A 26,030-nucleotide genomic window follows, 5' to 3' on the forward strand; every position below is an offset into this window, starting at 1 on the left:
ATAATTGTGAGCTTTCAGCTACGTATTTCGCTTCGCTGCAGCGAGATCTGAGTAATGTAATTGATTTCAGGAAACGTAAAATGATTGTCATGCCTTTTCTCATGTTCTTTAGCCCATGCTGGATCCAATCATTCATAAAATGATTAAATATGTACAGAACGTAGAAGAGAAGGACTTGAAAGACAAGGTAATGTTTTATATATTAAATATTTAGGTGGAACTTACTGTGTGTCTTCGAAATGCTGGCAAAGTAGCCTAGAACAATAGCTTTATTTTCACTGGCAAAAATACAGCCTGTTCTGAATTTTGACTAAATGACATAGAACAAAATACATTTACCCAATTCCATTCAATACCTTTTCAGTAGATGTCTGATGTCATGCCCCTTTTTAAAATATTTTGCTGCTGTTGCTATCAAATATGGTTTTGTTGGTCCCCTTCTGAAGTGTACAGAACACTCACTTCTCTAACTGACTTGAAGAAGTTTACTATTTTGCAGTCTGTTAAATTCTTGTAACTTGTGTGCATGTGACTGTTGCATTAGCTGTTTGCTTCTGAGAATTTGGTAATTGTTGATAAAATGTCCATGTAACTTGTAACTACGTCCTGTATTACCCTGAATTTGGGATTCAGGTCTATTCAATTTTTGAGTGTTTACTTTTTATTTAGACTTACATTGTTAATTGGAAACCAGAAAGTATGCATAGGTTGTGTAACTACAGAGGAGCAATTTAGTGTACCAAATCTGTAGCAGAAGAGTCCACTTTAATCAAATGTTTTGTTGTCTTAGAATTTCTAGTGTACAAGTAATACTTTCAGATGTACATGGTACTGCATTTCACAGATTAAACAGTCTGTATTGGGTCACTAAACCTACTCTTTGTGAATCATTGAAGTCTGAAACAGAATAGCAAAAATAGCAATGCTTCTATTTGTCCTCTTTTTTTTGTTTTACACAGAGACTAGTCAGTATCCCTGAGCTCTTGTCTGGTATCAAACTGCTGTGTATGCGCTTCCAACCTGATTTGGTAACTGCTGTAGATGATTTACGGCTGGACATTCTATTGCGCATGTTAAAATCTCCTCACTTCAGTGCAAAAATGAATTCCCTCAAAGAAGTAGGTTTGTTTTGTGTGTGTGTGTACATGTACATGTGTGTAGGTGGGATGGGTTGTTAGTAAGTCATTGAAACCACAACCTTAAGAAAGAAATGGTGCAATATTTCCTGACAAATTATGTTGCCTTAGCAAAAGCTTAGTTCGTAATAAATACCAAAACAAGTTAATATGACAAGAGTTGTTTGTAATATTAGTAGCCGCTGCGAGGACCATGGCTTCCCAATTAGAAAACAACCAGACATAGTTTGAACCTTTTCTAAGAATTGCAATTTCAGATTGATTTATAAGCAATGGTCTATGCTATTCATTGAATATTCACTCTGAGATAACCCTGATAATTCAGAGCATCCTGTTCCTCACTGAGAGAAAAGGGGGGGGGGGAACGGGACGGGACGGGTTCGGGACAAATGGGACCTAATACTAGATTGGTGTCTCAGTTCTGTTATATCAGATCATTACACTGTGTAATTGTAGGGGGTTTTATTATGGTTTTAAGTGGACACTGTAGTAGCACCTAGGAGCTGGAGTTTATGGACCAGGGCTCTTTGTGCTAGAATCTTAGATATAAGTAGAAGAAGAAAATATTTTATTTTTCATGGGAGTTGTGATTCAAGTATAGAGTTGTTCATTCATCTCTTCCTTCCAGAACTTGTACAATTTAAGTGTCCCAAAAAAAGACATTTCTTTTAGCATACAGACATTGTAAGGTATTCTAGAGTCCCTCTTTTATGCTTTTTGCTTCTTTAGCTGTGGGAAAATTGAGATGTTAAACCTCATTGCTGTTTTGTTCTTAATCATAAATGTCATGTATCCTTGGTGAAGTTATAAAAATGTGGCTTTTTAAGGCTTTAGCAGAAATGTACTCTTTCTCCCTAGAGCGAGAGCCTGTATTGGTTCTGTATTGGATAAAAAATAGGACACTGATTTGAGTGTAACAAGCAGGAGCCTGAGATAACCTACTTCTGCTATATCTGTAGAAATATACCTGGCAGCACAGGCCAGCTTTTGTGTGTCACACTGGGGATAAGAATCTACTGCATCAGAGACTGATGACAAGGGGGTGTTTCTGGTTAGGAATTTGCCTTTAAACAGCTTTTAAAAAAAAAAAAAAAACAAAACAACAAAACAACCAAAAAAACCCAAAACAAACAAACAAGGAAAAAAACCAAACAACCCGAACAACCAAAAAAAAAAAACCACCCTAAACCAACCAACCAAAAAAACCCCACAAACACCTCCTGTGCTCCGAATGTTTCAGGATTCACTTTTAAGCTTCGCAGTAAGCCTTTTGAATAGATTTCATTGTGTGCATGTATAATGCATGTGGGAATCATTGTTAGAATCTCACGTTTTGCAATTTCTAGGTAACGAAATTAATAGAAGACAGCACTGTATCCAAGTCAGTGAAGAATGCAATAGATACAGACAGATTACTAAATTGGCTAGTAGAAAATTCTGTCCTGTCAATTGCTCTGGAAGGTAAGCACTTTCACAAAGACTTTTGGCATGTGCTTTGAATGTCTTAAATTTAAAAATTTCATCTGTCCCTTTCAATATATTTTAATGGAACACTATTAACAAAGGAGTTCAAGGTGTTTGTTGTCTTCAAAATAAAGTAAGGAAAACCCTGCAAATTCTGCTACTATCATCTAGGCCTCTATTTGACATCTGTGTAGATGTCTTCTGCTGTACCTGGGGTTTTTAGTCTCAGTTTATCTTTCTGTGTTGTTAGCCCCTAGAAAAGAGAGAAAAGAGGTTTTGTGGTTTTTTCCAAGTAGTAAGGCCCTATAGGTGTGAACTGCTATCAGATGTATGAAGTAAAACAAAATAAAAATGGAAGGAGCCTTTTCTTTTTCTTTGAACTGATAGATTTGTCTGTAACAGTAAAAAAAGAATTTTCAAATGAAGATAACTTTATTCTTCTGCCTTTTAAAAGAACTTGTTTATTCTTATGCATTTAATGTATCTAATACTGTTTTAAATATGTTAATTTAGTTGCCTTTCTTTGTTTCATAGGTAATATAGACCAAGCGCAATACTGTGATCGTATAAAGGGAATTATTGAACTGCTGGGCAGTAAATTATCTTTAGACGAGCTCACTAAAATTTGGAGAATTCAGGTAAGCAACCAAGACTAGGGAGGTGCTTTTAGACTGTCTTACAAAAGCAGACATTCTAGTGGTGGAATTTTTTGGTTTATAACATAGGCATCTCTTTATTGCAAAGTGGAGGTGTTGAGATTTTAACAGTATAATTAATGCAAAGGCTTTCTTCTACTTCTTCCTTTACCATTTAAAATCAAGTGTTCTGGCAATTTCTTGTAACACAGCTGTTAAATCTTATGATGAGGTTCAGTTCTTTGCAACACGTGTTAAGGGGCTGCAAAAATATTTGGCTTGGAATAAGAGGTTGTCAGCCTGAAATAGGTGATAGAGTTTGTCTAGACCAAAGACCATGCCTAAGGATATTAATTTTCGTGGCTGGAGGTAAAAATTTGAATGCAGCTCACAGTGTGATTTTAAAGAGAGTGGGCTCAAACTGTTTGAATTCCCGTTTGACTTCCTGTACATACATATAATTGACTGACAAGTCATCTTTTCACATTCACTTTATGTATATTCAACTTATCACTGTGTAGGAAAGGTGCTTTGACTGCTTAATGCGAATGACACATGGAAATTTTGACCAGAAACATAATCACTGCAGGAAATAGTTTTCCTCTCTGTCCAAATGTTGACGTTTTTGACTAAACTCATTGAATGCTGTCAGATCTGCTGTATGTGCGGGCATGGTAGCAAGTCTTGCCTGCTTAGTCTTGCCTGCTTAGTAGAGCTGAAGTATGATTCTAGCTCACTCACTTTTATTCTTTAATAAAATGCAGTACTTCTTCCCCCCTTCTGGCTGTTGTTACCATGGTGCTCCCATCAGTGTGGGAGGAGATTTTATATTGCTCACTTTTGAGTAAAGCCTTCAAGAGTGTCAGGGATGGAGCACCCCACACATGAACTTAACCAAACAATAAAAATGGTGATGTTTGTATTGCTGGCACCACACCTTACGGTGGTATGTGCCATTGCAGCATCTTGAAGCTGCTGTAATAATGGCAGACTAACTTGTTCTTTCCTGCTTTAGAATTACTTCCAAAGACCTCTCTACCAGTGAAATGAGGAGCAGAGACAGTTATTCTTGCCTTGTGTTTCTAACATGTCAAAAGCTGTTATTCTTTCTCGTTAGTATGAATAGTAGGATAAGGCTTACATGAAGATTTTTCTCTGTCTCATTTGGGATGAAAACATACCTTTGTGTGTTTTCCTTCCTCTTTTCAGTCGGGACAATCCTCCACTGTGATTGAAAACATACATACCATTATTGCTGCAGCTGCTGTGAAGTTTAGCTCTGATCAGCTCAATCATTTATTTGTCCTAATCCAAAAGGTAAGTTTTCACAGGAATTTGCATTCCTTAGGAAGAGAACTGATGAGATATACTTGTGCATCCAGCCTACCAAAAGACAAATGCCTTGAATACATTTATATTTTCTATATAAAAATATAAATATAATACTGGCTATGAAATAACACTTTTAGTACTAATTTTTTTTTTTTGTTAACCCAAAAGCCTGATGTGCTACTGGTACTGCTAATTGACTTAGATTTTAAGTACATTATGTAGGCAGTGCTAAGGTACTTCAGTGAGATTTTATTATTATATTTAATCTCTTCTAGTTATATTTGAAAAAGAGTTGGGCAAATTAGTACTATAACTCCCAGTAACAGAAATGAGGAAATATGCATGGTGGAAACATACTTGTTTGTATTTTGATTTTCCTGTAGTAAAACAATTGTAAATTGCATTTTTTGTGTACACTTGAGACTTAACAGATTGATAGTGCTTGCTGCTGTAATAGTGAATGTTATTTCTTTGCCACACAGAGCTGGGAGACAGAGAGTGATAGAGTGCGACAGAAGCTGTTGAGCCTGATAGGGCGCATTGGTCGAGAAGCACGGGTGGAAACAACCACTGGAAAGGCATGTGAATTTTTTTTTTTTTTCCTTTATTAAACGTAGGGTTGCTAGTCTCTGTAATTCCTAGGTCCTGACTAATCTTGCACTTCTTCCTCTAGGTTCTGGAGGTACTTTGGGAGCTGGCTCATCTTCCAACATTACCATGTAGTCTTATTCAGCAGGCCTTGGAGGAACATCTGACAATCCTCAGTGATGCCTATGCAGTGAAAGAGGCAATCAAAAGAAGCTACATCATCAAATGCATAGAGGATATTAAGAGGGTTGGTTTATTATTTTATCTTTTCCAAAATGAAACGTTATCTAGCCTTGACATTGCCCTTTCTTTCAAGATGCACAAATTGCGTGTCCCATCTGTAAGTTCTTACCTTGGGGAGTCCATGAGAGGGGTAGGCTTTGTGTGAGCCAGTTTGTTGACCATGAGACTCATAGTAAGTCTCTTGCCTTTGTTTTAAGCAAATTTTCAGCACAAGGAGTGATCAGTTTATGGGAAACTACACGGATGGGCCCAAGGTTAGAATTTGCAAATGGAACCACTATAAAGGTATGTCAGTATTTTAACTGTCCCTTTCATGTGAAAACCTAAATTAGTTTTGTTTGAGTTAAGCATGTGTTCTGGCATGGCCATTAAGTCTCAAAATGCAAATTGATATTTAAATCATAGTAGGTTTGTATTTTAATAAAATACTTAAATTCTTTTCATCTAACATAAAGAAGCTATTCCCGCAGCTGCCTGTGCTATGGTGTTTCCTGGCAGCAGCAGAGATGTACATGGCTTAAAAGACTGCATATACTCTATCCTGCACTGTTCACATAGCAGGCAGTTTTTCTTGAGGTCTGCAGGAATGCTCCTGTCTTCTTTTTTTTCAGTCTGAAGTATACCCGTAAATAAAAAAGGCTTGTACTTTTTTCATTCATTTATTTCATGGTAAATTAAGTTTTGTCTGTGTTGCAACATCTGTAAAGGGTTTTAGTTGTTTAGGAGGCGTAGTATGTTGCTTCTTGATATTGGTCACACTTTTTGTGTGTGGGTGTGTTTATGAATATGGATTTCAAACTTGGAGTTCTCAATCTCTGTAAAACTTGCAGTCTTTTCTTTTGGATCTTCTCTTGTCCTTTCTTGTTCTTGCATTCTTTTTAATTACATTCTGGCAAGAGCCGTAACAGAGGTGCTGCAGTGAGGAACACTAAAGGAAAGCTGTCATTGTAGGCTGGAAGGTATTGGGGTGACCATACAACAGATGTTTAGAAATACATAATTTTCTTATTTTCCTTCATTAGGGGAAATGAAGCCATAAGCTGGGAGGGAATGTAATATTGAGGCAGCATTCTCAAATACATGAGGGAGTCTTTAGTAGAGAGCGCTCTCTTATGGGCAGGTTACTGTAATTTCCCTAAGCATGTAGGTGGTGTTGGTTGTTGTCAGTATTTAAAGCAGACATCGCTTCTCTGAACAAGCAACCTCAGTACTGGTTTGTGTGGTCAAACTTTACAGAAAATGAAGCCTCCCAGAAAAGTGATGAGCAGTTCTAACAATGAGGTAGGAGGGTTATTCTTTGTAGGATCTCTTTCAAAATGCAGCTTAAGTATCCTTTGCTTCCTATCAGAGGGCTCCTTGCAGCACCAATCAGAAATTTCTTCTCATCTCTTAACCTTCAGTAGTATTTCAGGTTCTTTCTTCTATTATTCTTGCTTTAGCAATAACGTCATTTGACTGGATTTGCCCTTTTATGCCCTAACAGACCTGCTTCATCTCCCATAATCGAGGAAGGTGGTGGTTATCATCTCTACCTGGTGCAACTGAGTTCTTTTTGTCTACTTAATTTGCATGTTCTCTAGCAAGGAGGTGGTACTTTGGGCTTAATAATAAGGATAGCAAAATGGCATATATGTGTGTCAAAGGACTTTTGTAGAAAGCGAAGAAGGGGCACCTTGAGTCTGTTTGGAAAGGGACCAGGAACAAGTAACTGAAGCCTTCAGAGCTAGGAGCTGTTGTTTTGAAACAGCGGCATTGATAGACTCCTAGAAGCCTAAAAATTTCTAAGAGGAAAGTTAATTTGTTGTTGAGCATGTACACATGTGTAACTGTTTTTACCTTTCCTACTACTAGTCATCCCAGCACAATAATCCTCAATTTGTGTGGGTGGTGCCAGCATTACGTCAGCTCCATGAAATCACACGTTCATTTATTAAACAAACTTACCAAAAACAAGACAAGGTAAGAATATATGCTGAGATGATTTTTGAAACCCTTGTTATGTGTGTGTGGCTCTGCTTCTGTAGAACATGGAAGTTTGAATTTGGGGGGGGCGGGAGGGGACGGGACAAACTGAAAAACACTTTGACAAGTACAGTTTAGTGATGTAGCATAAACAAACTGTTCAAGTAGAGATGCTGTGTTGTGTGCCATCCATTTGTGTGTGTGTGTGTGTATATATATATGTATAAATCTGTTTGCTGGGAGGACTAATCTATTTTATTCTCAGCTTTTTGTAGAATAATTAACAGGCATGTCTGTTAAGAAATGAACGATGGCTAATGTTTAGCCCAGCTGCTTTGTAATTGAATTGACATTGACTCTTGGAAAACAGACTAAAATACTAGCAAGTCGCACGTGTTATACAGTGGCTGAGCGGAGGTGTGGGACTTTGTTTGCAGTCTGCAGCACGTGTATTTCAGCACATGCTGAAAACAATGAAGTCAGGGGGCTTTGGATGCTTGGAAGGGATACAGCTGACTCTGGTGAGGGGGGAACATTACGCCTTCCGATAAGAGAAACATGTCTGTAGAAGAGCAGACTGCTGTGTACATGTGCCTGTTTATGTATTTTCTTAAAAACCTCTTTTCTCAAGATTGGATTTTTTATTTTTTTTTTTTTTCTGTGCCAAGAGCATTATTCAAGATTTAAAGAAAAACTTTGAAATAGTGAAGTTGGTGACAGGAAGCTTAATATCATGCCACCGGTTGGCTGCATCTGTGGCCGGTCCAGGAGGGCTTGTTGGAGCAACATTAGTGGATGGCCGATACACTTACCGGGAGGTACTGAACCCTGAATTTCTTACTACCTTAGGTTTTTGAAAACATGATGTAGTGTATCACTGACCAAGTTGCATAAGGTTAGGTGATGTTTCGTTTTTGGAATTCACTGGTATGTATGTTCTCTCTGGTGAAAAATTACACTAGTTGTTATTTATAGTTCTGACACTTATTTATTAGGGCTTGTTGTAGCCTTGTTGTTATATTATAGAGCAAGGGAGAGCAAACATCACAATCTACAAGTTTTTTAGCAAAGTCTTTAACTGGTCAAGAGATAGATCTCCCCACCCCGGGACCTCCTGTCTCCAAGCTTGTGCAGCTTCCAGCTTCTCCCCCCGCTTCAGTTCAACTACCCTTGTAGAGACTCTACCTTTGACTGTGGTGTGAAGCTCTTGAACCCTGAAACAGATTTGCTAGTTACGACATGAAAGCCACACACACAGATACCTTGTAACAGTTTGTTGCTAAGGTTTTGAGAATTATTTTTTCCACACTAGTTGTGACTTAGTAACTAGTGTCAAATAATATCAATATCAGGAAAGTAATAGCAAATCCAAGGGGACTTCAATGTTCCTTTTTAGAAGGTAATCAAAAAGAAGTAATGTTAAAAATTGTGTAAAATAGAAATAAATCTCACTGCAGAAACAATTTCTGTTTTCCAGGCTTCGCAAAGTGTACTGTTATTTGACAGCTAAGTTTGCAAAAAATAAAAATAATGCTCAGAGTTCTTATTTCTGAAAGAAAAAAGTCTTAAGCTTGAGTTTTTGTTTCCTCTTTCTCAGTATTTGGAGGCACATCTAAAATTTTTGGCATTTTTTCTGCAAGAAGCCACCCTTTATTTGGGCTGGAATCGTGCCAGGGAGATCTGGGAATGCCTTGTAACTGGCCAGGATGTTTGTGAATTAGATCGAGAGGTAAGAAAAACTTGAAAAGTTGGTGTCTGTGATGGCAGCGTGAATCTTAATGGATCATGAATAGCACGTGTATTTGTTGAGGCACGTGAAACATAATGCATTTTTTGTGTTTGCTTCTTATATGCTTTGTGTAAGCTAATGGAGCCACTGTTAAGTGTTCACTTATGACTAGGATGCTCTTTTAACACTAAATTTGACTGAAGGAGGAATGTTGGCCAGGAGATTAGCTGCAGGTTTATGGATGCTGGTTTGAAAAGGGATACATGCAAGTTTGCGGAGTCATAAAAGAGACATTCACCCATTACGTGGGTGAAAGATGACTATGAAGATGAAGTACCCTAATGCTGCAATACAGCCTGTATAATAAGTGAGGTTACTAGGAGATTAGATTTTGAACCTCTTGCTGTAGATAAAACTTCTGTAAGATGAGTTACTGTAGTATGTGACATAGTTTTCCAATGCTGTATAAAACTAAAATATTTACCATGACAATGGGGTAAAAATACTCTGCCTTTCATTCACAGATGTGCTTTGAGTGGTTTACAAAAGGACAGCATGATCTAGAGAGTGATGTACAGCAACAGCTCTTCAAAGAGAAAATTCTTAAGCTGGAGTCATATGAAATTACTATGAATGGTAAGAAAATGGCTTTGGTCAACAGATTCGGTTTTGAAATATATACCAGAAATTTTCTTCCTAAGCCTTCAAATTAAATATCCAAACAGTTCTGTAAATCAATATAATAAAGGGGTCTTTTTCTATCATTTTGAGTTTTAATAGTTGTAGAGGCAAAAGGTCACCTCCTGTATTTAATATCTCCGTTTTTTGAAAAAAGCATAGAAACTTAGCCTGACCTGAATAAAAAGCTTGCACCTTTTTTCGCTTTCAGGTTTTAGCTTATTTAAGACTTTCTTTGAAAACGTGAACCTGTGTGACCATCGACTAAAGAGGCAAGGAACTCAACTGGTGAGTGTTCTGGCAAGTTCCTTCTTGTATACTATCTGTGGCATCTTGGGGATGAGAAGAGGTGAGACAAGGATTCTTGAGCAGCTGTTTGACATTGTCATGTTTGTATCAATATGCAGATTGTCCTTCTGCCATTAGCATTGTTAAATTCTGAAGCTAAAACTCCAGAATTAGGACAGTTAAAATTCATCAGTTGGTAGCTGGAAGCTGGTATGTAGCTTCTAAAACTTTGCAGGAGGAATGAGTGGACTACTTTTTTATTAATAATCATTAATTCTAGTATGCAGGGAAATATTCCCTTTTTTTTTAAATTTTTCTTCTTTACAAGAGGTTTAGGCTTATCATATTCAAATTCTAACCTACAATAACTTTTAACTCTATGATCCTTCAATGTTTTTGTTAAATTAATGGTTATATGTTAAGTAGTTTTCCATAGGCATTTTAGATCTTTATCACAGAAAGTTAACTTCAAATGCGTAATTTTTTGCCAATTATCATAGTAGGTTTTGTGATGGTTTATTATGTGGTTATTTACCATCTTGACCTTTGTGAAACAAATTCCATTCCTGATTAAATTTCTCTGTGCTCTTGAAGTTTTTAATTTTTCTTTTGGCTCAATTGAGTGTTCTTTGGAACTGGTTTATCTACCTGTAAACAAATTATTTTTTCCTAGTATAAATATACAAATCTGCAGCTATTGATTTCACTTTGCACTGTGCCAAAGCTTGGCAGCGTGTTGGAAAAGAAAATAATTGGTCAAATGATGCTTTTCCAGCAGATGGAAGACTGTTTTGTTCCTGTGGTTCAACTCACTATTGTGTAAGAATTCCAGTCATGTTTTACTGTTGTTCTTTCTTCCGTAGAGTGTAGAAAAACTGGAATTAATAGGGATGGATTTCATTTGGAAGATTGCAATGGAATCACCTGATGAAGAAATTGCCAATGAAGCTATTCAATTGATAATAAATTACAGCTATATTAATTTAACTCCTAGATTGAAAAAGGTAGGTATAGATTTGTACATGAAAGTGCTTTGACATTCGTAGAGCCTTGATACTCTGCATGTTAAAATGTGTAACTTGTTGGGTTCTGTCAGTTTGAGTAATTCCCATGATTTTGGTTTAAGTTCTAATTCATTTGTACGTTTTACCTTTAGGATTCAGTATCACTGCACAAGAAATTTATTGCTGATTGCTACACGCGATTAGAGGTAAAGGACAAATTTTAATTGTTCTTGTACCTACAGCCTTTTTCAGTTTTGCATCTTAGAATAATTGACTATGATAATTCTATTTAAAGAAGAAAAATTATTCCCACAAATATTTCTTGTCCTCTTAGCTCTCCAGGACATATTAATTGTCCATGTAAAACAGCACTTATGCTCTGCTTTGTATTCTAGGCAGCCAGCTCTGCACTTGGCGGTCCAACGTTAACACATGCGGTTACAAGAGCTACAAAAATGCTTACAGCAACTGCTATGCCTACAGTAGCAACATCAGTTCAGTCTCCTTACAGGTAGGCATGCCTCTGAAAGAATAAATATGACAGCAGACATTTGCTCCCAGCTGCTTCCCACATGATTTTGAATGCTAATTAAAATTCTCAGTATTGGTAGTTATATATTCTGGTGGTTTCTCAATTGAGTATTCCAATTACAATGCAATTTGAGTTCCAAAGAGACTTTTTGAAAAAACTGTGTTTTAATTAAATAAAAAACAAACAAACAAACAAAAAAAACCAAACCAAAACAAACAAACAAAAAAAACCCACCAACAAAACCCACTAACAACACCCCTCCGACCCCCCGAAAACCAAAACCAACCAACCAACCAAAAAAAAAAAAAAACCCACAAAAAAACCCACAGACTATTACCAGCCTATTAGTCATATAATATTTCCAGGGCAGCGGGATTTGGTTTTTGTTTTTGTTTTTTTTAATTGGGAGAGAAAAGAATGGTTTTTCATCCTCTAGCTTAACTTACGCATACACAAAGGTGTGTAGCTTAAATATAATGAGCACAGGGTGTGACCTTTAGAAACATGAAGCTTCTTCTGAAGCTGGCTACACGTCGAGCAGTATAACACAAGCTTCTTGGCCTTTTTTCCTAGTTAATTTCAACTGAATTAACTCCAAGTTTAAGGAATTATATTTGAAAAAAGCTAATTCATAGTAGTTACCCGTAGGTGTTGAAAATTAATGTCTGAGACAAGTTACTCTTGTTTTCAATGTTTATCTCTAGGTCAACTAAACTTGTAATAATTGAGAGACTGCTGCTGTTGGCAGAGCGTTATGTGATAACAATAGAGGTAAGATATGTCATTTCTTAATAGGCAAAGGCTAAGAACACAACTTCCAATATTGTTAAAAATAGTAAAACTTATTTAAATCTGTGCAACTCTAGTAACTTTGTTACATACCGTGTCTTTGTTTTCAAGGGTGGTATTTATTGTCATTCTTCTCTTCCTGTAGGACCTTTACTCTGTTCCCCGAACTATTCTACCTCATGGTGCCTCTTTCCATGGACATCTTTTAACACTTAACGTTACATACGAGTCTACCAAAGATACCTTCACCATAGAGGTGTGTGTGCATGGGTTATGTGTGTCACGCGGTGTTGATCACGTAGCTATTCGTGGGTTTTTTGATGCCTGGACTGAACAGAATAAGCTGGTTTTAAGGACTCCAGTCAACTTGAAAACTCTATTGAGAATATTAAAAGTGTGTATAAGGCTACTGTAATGGAAGTGTCTGTAGACTAAGTGTCTTTTGATCATCGTTCCGGGGTGGGAGAAATAAGTTGTTTGCTTACTGTCAGTGGTGGAGCATTTCTACTGCTCTCCTATCCTGTCAGTCTCTTTTGTGGACAATACCTTTACCACCCTAGGCAGAGGAGCAGGAAGACTTTAATGGAAGATTTTTCTTTTTTTCTTCTTGGAATTTACTGTTTCAGCATACTTAATGAACCACTGTCATTTACTTTTACAGGCTCATAGCAATGAAACTGTAGGGAGCGTCAGGTGGAAGGTAGCAAAGATGTTGAATTCGCCTGTGGATAATATACAGATATTTGCCAATGACAGCCTGGTATGTTGACTACAAAGAATTCTCATTCTTTATGAAATTGAGTCTCTTTTCCAGAACTAAATGATAAATGTTTTCTTGCAGCTAACTGTAAACAAAGATCAGAAACTACTCCACCAACTGGGCTTCTCCGATGAACAAGTCCTTACGGTAAAAACATCAGGAAGTGGGACTCCATCAGGAAGCTCTGCAGATTCCTCAACCAGTTCCAGCAACAGCAGCAGCGTGTTTAGTTCATCCTATGCAATGGAACAGGTACAGCATAATAGTCTGAAACCTTCCCTCAGATGTTTTCTGGAGGGGGGGATAGCTGCGGGAGACACAGCTGGGGTGGAAGAGGTACAGCAAGATGAGACAAAAGCTGCTCACATCAGATTGAGTATCCAGTCTTTACTAGTCTGGCTTTGCTTTCAAACTGCAATTGAAACAAAGCATTCAAATACACAATTGCCTTATGCATGTAGATTGGACATTATAATCTGTATTCTGTCACTTATTGTAGCCTGCTTGGTGTTTGTTAATCTCTACAGGGTCTTCTAAACAAACAAGACCCATATGATTTAATTTTGAGATTGTATATTTGTCGGAGGGAGAGATTCCTAGATTTCCACTGTTAATAAAGCAGCACTATGAAAAAAAAACTAATAAGCCTCAACTAGCATGTTCAGATCACTCCTGGTCTGCTTTGTATGTCGACCCTAACTAACAGTTGACTTCAAAAATTGATTGTTAAAAGGGAAAGAGGGTAATGTAAACATTCAAATGCTTCAGTCTAGAAAGTAGCTGGGATTTCTATGGGCCAGGTTGGCATCTAGGTCAGTTGCTTCAGTGAAGAGCTCTCTTAAATTACTTGCAACAGAGAGGGGAGAAAGAGACCTTTGTATTTCTGCTTAATTCTCAGGAGAAGTCCCTCCCTGGAGTAGTCATGGCTCTCGTGTGTAATGTGTTTGATATGCTTTACCAGCTTGCCAATCTAGAGGAGCCAAGGTGAGCAAACTAAATGGTTATTAAATATTGAAGAAATGCTCACACTGCAAAGTTTGAATAGCTATTTATTTTGCAGTGTGTAGGCATCCACCAGCCCACAGTGTGGCTGAGCCCTATTTTGCACAAGTAACTTCTGATAACTTTTCAGGATAACACTGCGAGTGAGGAAACTTCTGCTCTTGATTCCTACTGACCCAGCTATTCAAGAGGCTCTTGATCAGCTTGATTCCCTGGGAAGGAAGGTATGGATTGAACAATAACTAATCTTGGTGAGCTTAACAAAAAGGATTTTACTACCAGGTTTCTTAAATTCTCTGTCGGATTATAATCCGTGAAGGGTTTGAAACTCTACTGCAAAATAATGCTCATGTTAAGGATTATTGACTGATTTCCAAGCAGCTGGAGGCCAAAAGGGTTATTAGAGGGATTATAGGAAATGTATTGCCAATTACAACAAAATGTGGTAGACTCAAAAATATTTCTTCTGTGGCTTGTTCCTCCTAGAAAACACTGCTATCAGAACCAAGTTCTCAGTCTTCAAAATCACCATCCTTGTCTTCAAAACACCAACATCAGCCCAGTGCTAGTTCAATACTAGAAAGTCTTTTCAGATCTTTTGCTCCAGGCATGTCCACCTTCAGAGTGCTCTACAATTTAGAGGTAAGAAAACAAACTTACTTCTTTCTACTTGTGTTTCTGAGCACTAAGGCTTAAGTAGTTCTAAGTTTCTTGGGCAGGAGTCCACCATGACAGGGTCATTGTGCAAAATGCAAATGTCATGTCATAGTCTGCTTTTAGGTATGTGATAAATTCTGCACAGAACGAAACGGGTAAAAAGTACCCCTTTAGAAAGGGACTTTACTGTGAAGCCAGGCCCCTCTTTTTGTGATTTGCAAGGTGGAAGGAGTATTCTGAAGTAAGTGGAGAGGAGCAACAAAACATCCAAGTCCTTACTGTTTAGGTAAAATTCCTGCTTGAATCTCCAGAAACTCCTGAGGATGTGATTTTTAGTGTATATATAAAAAAAAAAAGTTGGCTTTTTAAAAAATTAATCGGAGCTGATTTTTAGTTTGATCGGTTTTGCTCGATCTGATTTGAAAGAAAAAGAATGCTAGCTTCCCTTCTATGTAAGTCTACCATATTCTGTCTGTAGAGGCTAAGGAGGAATATTTTTGAGAAACATTCAACTGCGAAGAATTTTCACTATCCAAATGTGCAGGGCTTTTACCCAGAAGCTTCTGGCCTGTTTTAGCTGTGCATGTAACCTCTAGGAAGCTGCACAGTTTTTAGTTCTACTCGCAGGTCCCACTGTGTATGAGGACTCATTACAAATATGGTTTGGAGAGCTTGGAGGACTGGTTGCCAGCAGCTTCAAAAACAGTGGACAAAGTTATTCTCTTTCATTCCCAGTGTGTGTCAAGATTACTGTAGGAATTTTCTTGTAGTTGCTTTCCTTTGGGTTTCTGCAGCCTAATGTTAGCTCTTCATCTTCCTACACTGTCATCACACTGCAGCGTTAGGATTCCCACCTTTTCTGTGCAGCTGTAATGAAAGATACTTGATGATGTCTTTGAAATACGTTGACAAGTTCTACAACTGAAAGTAAATGGTTTAGCATATCACAGCAAGGGTATCTTGTTGAACTGGCAGGTTATATTACAGTATGACGAGACAGTTACCTGCTGCTTCTATGCCAGAGAAAATAATAAAAGCAAGTAATAAATTGCTTGCTTTTCTGGCATGGGATAAGAAGTAGTATATTGGATTAGATGGGTAGATTATGTGAGTGAACTTGTTCCTCAAGTCCAGTCAAGCCAATTGGAAGATGATTTCTGTCAGGAAAAGGATGACGTGCTTTTTTTATCCCCTCAGCTGGTGATCTGTTGAAAATATGGGAACCAGTGTGAACTGCTTTCTGAAAAAATGTGCACAGGAAATTTGCAGAGAATGTGAAAGAGATGAAAATGAAACGTTGCAGATGTTCAGGGTTATATCATGCAGTGTTGTGATAAGATTTCATGCCTGGAACTCTGTAAACCATTCTTCTGACCTGTGAACCTGGAAAAGATGTATTTTGTTTTCCCACATGCAGCACTGTTGGCTGTAAATGCCAAAGAGACTTTTCAATAAAGTAAATAAATTCTGGGGTTTTTCTGGGGTTTTGGGAGGGGCTGAGGTTTTTTGTTTGTTTGGGTGTTGTGTTGTTTTTTCTTTATGTAAAATGAAGTTAAATTGATTATAAATGTACATGAGATCTGACCCACAGAAACCGCAGACTTCCTTATGGCTATGTTTCTGAGCGTAATTGCATTCTGTGAAGTTTAGTGCTGACTTAAAACAGGAGGGATGATACAGTGGTGATGTTCATAAGGTCCGTAGAATTACCCGGACCATCTTTAAAAAAAAAAAAAATAATAGCAGTATGGTTATGTTTCAGAAGGCATGAATCAGTAAGTAAGCCATCTGTAGGGTGTTGTATAGGATACTGTTAACTGAAAATCTAGAAAGGAGAAAGATTTGGGCTCTTAAGGAGCAGCAACTGAGCCAGAACACATTTCATGTAATAGAATATGTACTTTATCCTTTCCCTTAACAAGTAAACTGCAATGAGAAAAAAAATGCCCTTTGATACAGAATAAATATCTGTAATAGCGATAGTTGTCCTGAATATTTTTAATACGATTTCTCTTTACTGACTACAGCTTTGCGTAAGTGTATTGTTAATTGCTTCATTTGTAGTGGATTTTTTCTGTTACACTTTTAACCTTCAGCAGATAAAGAATACTAAGGGGGGAGCGTGTATGCATGCTTATTTATTCATTTATTTTAGGTACTGAGCTCCAAGCTGATGCCAACCGCAGATGATGAAATGGCAAGAAACTGTGCCAAGTCTTTTTGTGAGAACTTCCTCAGAGCAGGAGGTTTGAGGTTAGATTTCAAAATCTTGACTCAATTTATAACACTTCATTTAGTTAGCAGTTCTGCGTGGCTTCTGATTTCCACAGTGTAGCACACTAGTACACCTGTCAGCTTCTTTTTCAGAGAAAAAAAAGAAATCCACCCAAAGCTATGTTTTCCTTATCCAGTGTCTGAAAAGCTACTGTGGCTACCATAGTAATGTAATAGAGTACATGTTGTTAAACCCCAAAATAAAGTTAGGCACAGGTAAGCTTGTGAAGTGTAGCTGTTATTAAGGTAGTTGATATTTGGATAGTTAGCATTTAAGTGTTTCAGCTGAACTTTAAAAGTGTGTGCATTGCAGTATGTCCTGCATAGATACCAGTGGACGTTTTAAGCAATCAAAGATCGTGCAGTGGGAACCAAATTAAATTTTGCAGTCTCCAAAATTCAGACCCTTCAGATAAGAGTTGAGGCACAGTGTGGGTGGTTTGGAAGACCTGGCAGTACTGCTTGTGCTTGTGTCAGATTTATCAAGTATATGTTGCTCTCAGTAATTCTGTCCACCTCCCTGCCCCATAGATCCTGAAGCATTTTCCAGCAGGAACAGAAAGCTTCCATCTGTAGATGTAGGAGGGGAAAATGGGGATGTTAGTCTCCAAAGACTCCAGTCTGGCACTTTTAACTGAAGAACAGAGATAAATTAATTGCAGCTCTTTCTTAATGTAAAACATTTTCAAGTGGAGTCTGTCTTACTGATTTGTTTTTAAGTTTGGTGGTGAATGTGATGCAGAGAGATTCCATCCCATCAGAAGTAGACTATGAAACAAGACAGGGAGTCTATTCCATCTGCCTGCAACTTGCAAGGTATGTAATTGCCTTTCATTAGAGAAAATGCTGCTTGCTTGGCTTTAAGAGCGCAGCTTGTAATGTTTAAGATTAATTGGTACTTTGAGTTCTGTTTCATTCACTTGCTCTGAACATTCAAAAATAAGCCTGAACTTTTTGTTTTGTGAATGTAGGTTCTTGCTTGTTGGCCAGACGATGCCTACCTTACTGGATGAGGATTTCATTAAAGATGGGGTGGAAGCATTGTCCTCACGCCCCTTCCGTAATGTCAGCCGACAAGCAAGTAGGCAGATGTCCATTTGTGGAACACCTGAGAAGTCATCCTACCGACAGCTCTCTGTGTCTGATAGATCCTCCATTAGGGTAGAAGAAATCATACCAGCAGCAAGAGTTGCCATACAAGTAAGGAAGTGTTTGGTGATTTATGATGATGTAGCGGTGTCATCTCCAGTGACAGCTGTGTAACTCCTGGATTTTTAATCAAAAGTCTACCTTTTATACAGGTTCTTGCCCAGGCTTCATTTAAAAGTCTCTGAAAATCCTGACCATCAGTCTCTCTTGTCTCTCTTCCCCATCTTGATCTGAATTTTAACATAGTCTCAGAAATTATTTTGGCAGTACAAAGGGAAGCAGTACCCCAAAAGTGCTTACTAGAAATAGATCTACACATAAGTCTTACTTGTGATTTATTTTCAGTCACACTTAACTCTGAGATTTTATTCTTGATAATTTTCTGTGAGTAGAAAGGACAAGGTTCCTGCTTGAACTTGGGATTTATAGTCCATGTTTCTTTGAATTAGAAATTTTGGGCAAGTTTTTTGTTTCAAATAGCTCATTAAAAATACATTTGCTTGATGGTACCCTGGGGAAAAAGACAATTTTGATTTTCAGTACTTTAAGAAAATGCTATTTCCCTTTATAGGCTTGTCAGTGTAATTAATCCGAGACTGGCTATTTACTAAAACAGTCTGACAAGAACTCAACCCATTTGAAAGTTGAGTCCAGTTGAAAGAAACTTCATAGTTAATGTAACAAGTATGCTATGTTAGGTTCTTGGGCAGCGCTTCCCAAATGGATCGATACAATTGAAATCAGCATGCCTACCTCCATATAAGTAAAAAGGGTATCTACCCTAGTGGAGAATTTAAAAACTAACTACTTCCAATTAAGGGAGCAACACTAATCTCTCCTTGGAACAAAAAGACTCTTGTATCCTTGAGCCTGCTTAGAGAAGAGAGAGGAAAACAAATTCAAATGTCAACTTGACATGATCCAGAAGATACATTCCTTTTATCCCTATGATTAGTGAAGGCTGTTGAAGATTGCAGGAGTAACTGCTGTTTCTTGTTCCTTCAGACTATGGAGGTGAATGATTTCACTTCCACAGTGGCTTGCTTCATGCGACTCTCTTGGGCTGCTGCTGCAGGACGACTGGACCTCGTGGGAAGCAGTCAGCCAATAAAAGACAGCAACACTTTATTTCCTGCTGGGATTCGAAACAGACTTAGCAGCTCAGGTAGGTTAGCTGTGTCTCTAAACCAATCTAAAGAAAGCATTTTGTTTATTCTTAATTGAACACTTTCGAAGCTTGAAGCTGAATTCATTGGAGATGGACTCGATGATCCTCTTGGGTCCCTCCCAACTGAGGATATTATATGATTGAATTACACAAATCTGAGCAAAATGCTGTACATTCATGTGGCATTTGGGGAAGTTTTTTAAATTGAAGAGAACTGACCAGAAGCTGAAAGCATCTGAAAAACGTAATGGATTACAGCACTTGTTCATTTCTTAATGCAGGAAGTAATTGCAGTTCAGGAAGCGAAGGAGAGCCAACTGCGCTGCACGCTGGTATCTGTGTGAGACAGCAGTCCGTATCCACCAAAGATGCTCTGATTGCTGGAGAAGCCTTGTCTCTCTTAGTAACCTGCCTTCAGCTACGCAGTCAGCAACTAGGTATAAAATAGAGTTGGATTAGTCACTATTTGGAATATAAGTAAGGTGGGGAAGGCTTTTGGAGATAGACAAGTACAAAATAATTAGAAACTTCTAGCTTTGTAAGCTGAGACAGCTCAAGTTAAAAACACGCAATTTCATTAAAAAATACAGGTTTTTTTTCCAGAACTGAAGAACAGGTGACATGAAACAAGGCATGTAGTGCTGTGCCTTAGTGAAATGTTCTGCAAAAGCTGACTTACTGCCAGTATATAAATATTTGCACTGGCTTTGAAGTATGTAATTCTGTAAGTGCTGCTGTTTGCATAGCTAGTGTTTAGTACTTGAACCTTTGTGTACAAGAACTGTAAACAATGGTGGTGGTGGAGGGCGAAGGAAAATGCTGTTATAACATGGTGCCAGTCTGGTGAGGGAAGGAGATGGGGAAATATGCAAATAGCCGTTACTGCTTTTCAGTGTTGACGAGGGGATGTCTTCTAGGCCCTGTGGTATTTTAATGCAAGACTGTAACTGACTTATATTAAATTATTATTTTGAAAAAGATAGCCTGGTACTCTTCTGTTCTAGGATCTTTTTACAATTTGCCTTGTGTTGCTGATTTCATCATTGACATACTGCTTGGATCGCCAAGTGCTGAGGTGAGGGTCTTTCTCTGAAAACTTCTTAAATATTTTACTTCTGAAATGTGTATGCTTTGATCATTTAATATGGTCTGAAGATAAAATTGTTCATTACACGTATTCCCACAGTGTTTTGTATTTGAATGAATAGCCTTTGTATAATTGTTAGTAATTCCAGTATCTAGTGACGTGTTGATAGAAAATGCTGAAGTATTACATTCTTTAGGCTTGTTTAATCCGTGAGGTGCACAGGACTGTGCTGTGGCTAATCTAAAGAAAATACTCTCATTTTGGTGAGACAAATTCTGTAAAACTAGTACTTTAGGAAAAGTTCCAAGTAACTTTCATCTCAAAAGATTTGAGTAAGATTTAATGGGCTCTTCTGAACTTCTGAAGAATTCTTCCAAATATCAGAACCCTCCTAAAATTCATTCTTTATGATTTAAGTTTATTCTGGATATTGTAAAGTGTAGAGATTTTCAAGTCACGCTTACTTCATTTCACTGCATCTCATATATTTTACATGAAGTCATTGCATCTTTTCCCCCTTATCTGAATTTATAATCTGTGTTTAATAACGCATCAGAGCTTTTAGCTCAGGGATGAAAGTGGATTGCTAAATCCCTATAAATGGAGAAACCCTGCCTGGCGGGTGTAGAGCTCAGTCTGGTTTACACAAGCTTTTCAATGTCTGTTTTTCTGTTAGTTTTCTAACAAAACAGAAATGTATTTTTTGCAACCTTTGAGCAACTGCTAGTGTTTGACAATGACACTGTTTCAGATTCGTCGTGTTGCCTGTGACCAGTTGTACACCCTTAGCCAGACAGACACATCAGCTCACCCAGATGTACAAAAGCCAAACCAGTTTCTCCTGAGTGTTGTTCTTGGTGCCCAGCTGCCTCTTTGGTCACCAACCAGCATCATGAGAGGAATCAACCAGAGGTAAGTCAGATGCGTGTTTATTGAGGAAGCAAATCTATCACGTTTTTAAATGAATAGTGCTGTGGAAGCTCTGAGGCACAAGGGATTAGGACTTTGCAAGTCTGTTGAAAGCAGACATCCCTGTCACACCCCAGATAGTTTTGGAAGCATGTAAACTGAAGGGAAGTAAAGCTGAATTCTCAAGGTACGACTCTTCCTCTGTGAACTCTTATAGTTCAGCTTATTTGACTTCCCATTCAGGAGGTGGTAATTGCTAAATAGGCCTGCTCTTTCTAGGATGTGGTCATGGCAGTCAGAACCTGGCTGGAATCCTGCATGAGGTATAGAGGCAATGGGATGTATAACAGTAACATTGAATTTATTTGATAGTACTGCATAGATCCAGATCAGAAACCAATCCTAAAGGCTCCAGTCTTCTCAGTGATGTCTGGACCCATGACTTCACCTGATTTCTTGTTGCTTATGTTACCCATGACACCTGTAAAGATTGTAGGTGTCAGTTCTGTTAACTTGTCCCTGACTGGCCAAAGGTTGTTGAATTCAATAGTAACTTTAAACGGCAATTTCTAGAGGAATCTGAATAGAAGAGTAACTGAGAAAGAAGTTAAAACATGTTGTTTTATTGTTGTCTGATAATTAACTGAAATTGTTATGAGGTGAGGGAAGAAAGCAGGATTAAATGTTATTCATAACATTCAGAAGTAGCTGTTGGGAAGGAATTTGTTTTAAAGCTGCAGCATGTGCATGCAGAAGCATACCCTGATAGCTATGCTATTTTGGATTAGATGGCCAGAGCATGCAGGCCTTAAAGGCAACTGCTTAGAAAAAAAGCTTCTGATTTTAAATTAAACCTTTCTTCTCTTTGTACCTCTTCTAGACTTTTGTCCCAGTGTACAGAATATTTTGACCTGAGATGTCAGTTATTGGATGACCTCACATGTAAGTATGTACGGGCACACGTCATTCTGATTGCAGCTTCCAAGCATGTCTTCCTTCTGTAGACAAGATGTAGAATCGCCTTCACGGAGGGGTTACTACACCATGAACTCGATGTGACCTGCCTGTGTTAATGCCTGGCATGGACTGTTCTTGGCGTTCAGTAACAGCAAGGTAGCTCCCTCCTTTTGGAAAGTGAAATGAGTTCCTTTGTGGAAGGTACACATTGCGGGGGAAACTAGACCATTACCAAACCGTTTGAAATTCTTTGTATTTATATTCTACATTTATAGAGCTGTTAATTTTTCTATGTTTTCTTTCTCTTGCAGCATCAGAAATGGAACAGCTAAAGATAAGCCCAGCTGCCATGTTAGAAGATGAGATCACCTGGTTAGACAATTTTGAACCCAACCGCACAGCTGAGTGTGAGACCAGTGAAGCTGATAACATCCTGTTAGCAGGCCACTTGAGGCTCATCAAGACTCTCCTTTCACTTTGTGGGGCAGAGAAGGAAATGGTTGGTAAGTATACCTTTTTACTCTAAAGTGACTAGACTAGTGTGAATTCTGCATAGCACTAACAGATGACTTGGTCAGTAGACAGTACGTGTGAAGACATTGTGATACATCGGTAGAAGTGGTACAGAGCTATCAGCAGTTATTTTGGCAGTATCTTTGTTGTACCTTTGACATTTGATAAAATATTTGGCTATGGTTTTTTGTTGATATAGTGCTATTAAGTGATTTTGCTATTATGGAACACCTTTTGACATTTGCAGTGATAGTGTAAGTATTTAACAGTAGATGTGGATTACTGTGTTACAGGTTCATCTTTGATTAAGCCATTGTTGGATGATTTCCTCTTCCGAGCATCCAGGATTATTCTGAATAGCCATTCTCCAGCAGGCAGTGCTGCAATCAGTCAGCAAGATTTTCATCCAAAGTAAAAATTGGTTTTCTTGTTTATGTTGGGTTTTGTCCTAGGTCTCATGAATGCAAATGTCACACTGGGGCTACAGATACTAGGATTTAATACCAGTGTTGGAGCACTTCTCCAGTTCTCTGCATTTGCTACATAAGTGTCCAAATAGCATTTTTGTAAGTTTTTGTGTGACACAAAATCTTTACTTTTCTGTTCCAAAGTCTGTGCTTGAGCATGAGCAGAAAATTACCTTTCCAAGCCCCTTGTAGACGAGAATCTCAAAAGTTCTGCTATTTTTACTTTTTCCCTTCAAAGGAACTGTGTTTTTTTTAAAAAGCTAATACCAAGCAAGTCTCCTTGCACCTGAGATAGCTAATAGCCCAGAATGTATCAAATGGTGAAAAAAGGGCAGGCTTTGTCTTTCCTGTCACACTTGCCTTCTGTTATTGCCGTACAATATCTGAAGGGGTGGGTATATTAGCTCATGTGGAGTTTTGTGCTGCTGCAGCTGAATTGCTTACATTACACTGACTAGTTGGTGTTAGAGTTGGATCGGGCATGTCTGCACTGCCTTTCCGCAAACACTGAAGAAGGTTCCAGCGGACCGTTTAGCAACCCCTGAACTGAATGGGGCGTGCTACACCTTAGTGTTTTGCTACAGCTTTGCTCCATTGCAATTCATCTAAAGCATGCTCCTTTTTTTGCTTAAAGTAAATAAAGCCTTTTCTTTGGCCTTTAGAAGAAAGGGCTAGTGTGTTTGGTCCACTGAAAAGAGCTAAGTAGAAGTGTTTTGTACTGGTCTAGAGCAGCTTAAGTCTAAGGTCATCTCTTGTAGCAAGTAAGTTATCTGATCTAGCTCTTTCAAAGCTTGTCTCCCTGTAAATAAGTCATTACGTCTCCATCAGTGCTACAGTGATAGAAAGTATCTGTCCATCCTCAGACATACAACCAATTCTGTGTCTTCTTTTTAGGGCACCTGCTTTTCCTTGCTACTGAATGTTAACAAGTGTTGCCATGTCAGTAAGGGAGGCTTATTTAAAGGAGTGTTCCTGGTGCTGCTGTTCTGATTCGATTCTTCCCTGTTCCCCTTCCCCAGGAAAGAAAAAATAGCTCTCTGCTGTCTCTCAGGAGTGTTTTATCATCTAAAGTGTTCCTTTTGAACATTAATTGTCACTTGTTCTGAGTAATATCGCTTTCTGGAATTAGAAATAGAGTCATCTATGAAGTAGATCTCAAATGTGGTTTTCTTTTTAGGTGCAGTACAGCAGATAGCCGATTAGCTGCTTATGAAGTGTTAGTAATGCTGGCTGATAGCTCACCTTCCAATCTCCAGCTTATTACAAGAGAGCTGCTTTCTATGCATCACCAGTGTGACCCTGCGCTTACCAAGGAGTTCGATGTAAGCGAGAAGCCTTTTTTGATTTGTATTAGCATTGTTTGGAGTACTGGGTATGACTTACTTAACTGCTTCATTCATGAAATTTCCTTGGTCTTCAATTTAAAATGACAAAAAGCAGATAAGAGTAAATGTAGACCCATTTCGTCTTCCTCAGAAGCAAATACTCCAGTGTGTCTTTGTCAGTTATTATCTGGATAAGAATGAAGTATTTCCTAAATATCACCAATTTTATTTAGATATATTTTAGGCCATCTTTAACAGTTTTGTGCAAAGTGTTAAATATCTAAATGACCAAATACAGCGCGCTTGCAATCTTTCAGAATTTATATTCCTGGTTTTCCATTAAATTGCTCTTAACAGCTCATATAAAAGTGATTATAAAAGCTATAATACGTTGTTGGAGTCTTGTGCTTTTTAAAACTTATTGGGACAAAAAAACGTGTTTGTCATTCTAGTATCTTCCACCAGTGGATAGTCGCTCCATTTCAGGATTCGTGGGACTGAAGAATGGGGGTGCTACTTGTTACATGAATGCCGTCTTCCAGCAGCTATATATGCAGCCTGGTCTCCCAGAGGTAACTGGTTCAACATCCAGTAAAGTCCTCTTTTTGGAATTACTGTCACCTTAACTGCAAGGTCATCTTAGCACCATTTATAAATGAATTGTTTAAAAAAAAAAAAAAAAAAAAGAACTGTGTATGTACATGTGTGTGCATAAATATACAGACACAATAAATATATAAATTATAACTTGTCGCGCAGTGTGTCATGACAACTTAGAGTAATAATTTTGCCAAGAACCAATTTAATAAGGTTATTTGTTTCCTTCCAGGCCTTGCTTTCCATTGATGATGATACAGACAATCCAGATGACAATGTGTTCTATCAAGTTCAATCTCTTTTTGGTCATTTGATGGAAAGCAAGCTACAGTATTATGTACCTGAGAACTTTTGGAAGGTATTACATCTTTTTATTTAGAATATATAGCTTTCCTGCTGAACAAGTAATTGTTTATTCAGCTTTTCTTATTGCAGAATTTCTAGAGGTAAAGTAAGTTCTACTTCAAAAAGTCGAAACATGTAAAAATAAATTTCTTCTAAAAATTACTTTCTTTAGTGATATGTATATGGAACAACTACCTTTTTATACATATTTATACTTTATATAGATTTTCAAGATGTGGAATAAGGAACTTTATGTTAGAGAGCAACAGGATGCTTATGAGTTCTTCACCAGTCTTATAGATCAAATGGATGAGTACCTCAAGGTAAAAACCTCAGTCATTTCTTTCCTTGTTTATATGCATCTCCTTGGTGCCTCTTCTCTCTTTCTCCTTTATTCTTCAGAAAAGAAGGCAGAGAGCCATTCAGCTTACTTTATAATC

General features: G+C 37.9%; 1 protein-coding gene across 4 annotated transcripts in view; it reads left to right on the forward strand.

Moving 5' to 3' along the window:
• Positions 1 to 26,030, forward strand: part of USP24 (ubiquitin specific peptidase 24) — a 67,288-nt gene that overhangs the window by 20,284 nt on the left and 20,974 nt on the right. For all 4 annotated transcript variants that reach the window (XR_014228325.1, XM_082313432.1, XM_082313430.1 and 1 more), the window contains 36 exons: positions 113 to 187; positions 960 to 1,118; positions 2,483 to 2,597; positions 3,135 to 3,238; positions 4,445 to 4,552; positions 5,050 to 5,145; positions 5,241 to 5,402; positions 7,250 to 7,357; positions 8,029 to 8,178; positions 8,958 to 9,089; positions 9,614 to 9,725; positions 9,979 to 10,055; positions 10,919 to 11,059; positions 11,212 to 11,265; positions 11,455 to 11,570; positions 12,296 to 12,362; positions 12,526 to 12,636; positions 13,042 to 13,140; positions 13,222 to 13,392; positions 14,039 to 14,124; positions 14,273 to 14,366; positions 14,629 to 14,784; positions 16,955 to 17,052; positions 17,794 to 17,889; positions 18,045 to 18,273; positions 19,228 to 19,387; positions 19,672 to 19,827; positions 20,395 to 20,465; positions 21,229 to 21,389; positions 22,267 to 22,328; positions 22,655 to 22,846; positions 23,150 to 23,267; positions 24,501 to 24,645; positions 25,101 to 25,220; positions 25,478 to 25,603; positions 25,815 to 25,913. Coding sequence is in view for 3 of the 4 variants with exons in the window: in XM_082313432.1 (XP_082169558.1) it covers positions 113 to 187; positions 960 to 1,118; positions 2,483 to 2,597; positions 3,135 to 3,238; positions 4,445 to 4,552; positions 5,050 to 5,145; positions 5,241 to 5,402; positions 7,250 to 7,357; positions 8,029 to 8,178; positions 8,958 to 9,089; positions 9,614 to 9,725; positions 9,979 to 10,055; positions 10,919 to 11,059; positions 11,212 to 11,265; positions 11,455 to 11,570; positions 12,296 to 12,362; positions 12,526 to 12,636; positions 13,042 to 13,140; positions 13,222 to 13,392; positions 14,039 to 14,124; positions 14,273 to 14,366; positions 14,629 to 14,784; positions 16,955 to 17,052; positions 17,794 to 17,889; positions 18,045 to 18,273; positions 19,228 to 19,387; positions 19,672 to 19,827; positions 20,395 to 20,465; positions 21,229 to 21,389; positions 22,267 to 22,328; positions 22,655 to 22,846; positions 23,150 to 23,267; positions 24,501 to 24,645; positions 25,101 to 25,220; positions 25,478 to 25,603; positions 25,815 to 25,913 (4,326 nt within the window). In the remaining variant the exon portion in view is untranslated. The remainder of the gene's footprint in view (positions 1 to 112; positions 188 to 959; positions 1,119 to 2,482; positions 2,598 to 3,134; positions 3,239 to 4,444; positions 4,553 to 5,049; positions 5,146 to 5,240; positions 5,403 to 7,249; positions 7,358 to 8,028; positions 8,179 to 8,957; positions 9,090 to 9,613; positions 9,726 to 9,978; positions 10,056 to 10,918; positions 11,060 to 11,211; positions 11,266 to 11,454; positions 11,571 to 12,295; positions 12,363 to 12,525; positions 12,637 to 13,041; positions 13,141 to 13,221; positions 13,393 to 14,038; positions 14,125 to 14,272; positions 14,367 to 14,628; positions 14,785 to 16,954; positions 17,053 to 17,793; positions 17,890 to 18,044; positions 18,274 to 19,227; positions 19,388 to 19,671; positions 19,828 to 20,394; positions 20,466 to 21,228; positions 21,390 to 22,266; positions 22,329 to 22,654; positions 22,847 to 23,149; positions 23,268 to 24,500; positions 24,646 to 25,100; positions 25,221 to 25,477; positions 25,604 to 25,814; positions 25,914 to 26,030) is intronic.

This window comes from Platalea leucorodia, assembly GCF_965183815.1.
Source record: "Platalea leucorodia genome assembly, chromosome: 5".
Classification (NCBI taxonomy): Eukaryota; Metazoa; Chordata; class Aves; order Pelecaniformes; family Threskiornithidae; genus Platalea; species Platalea leucorodia.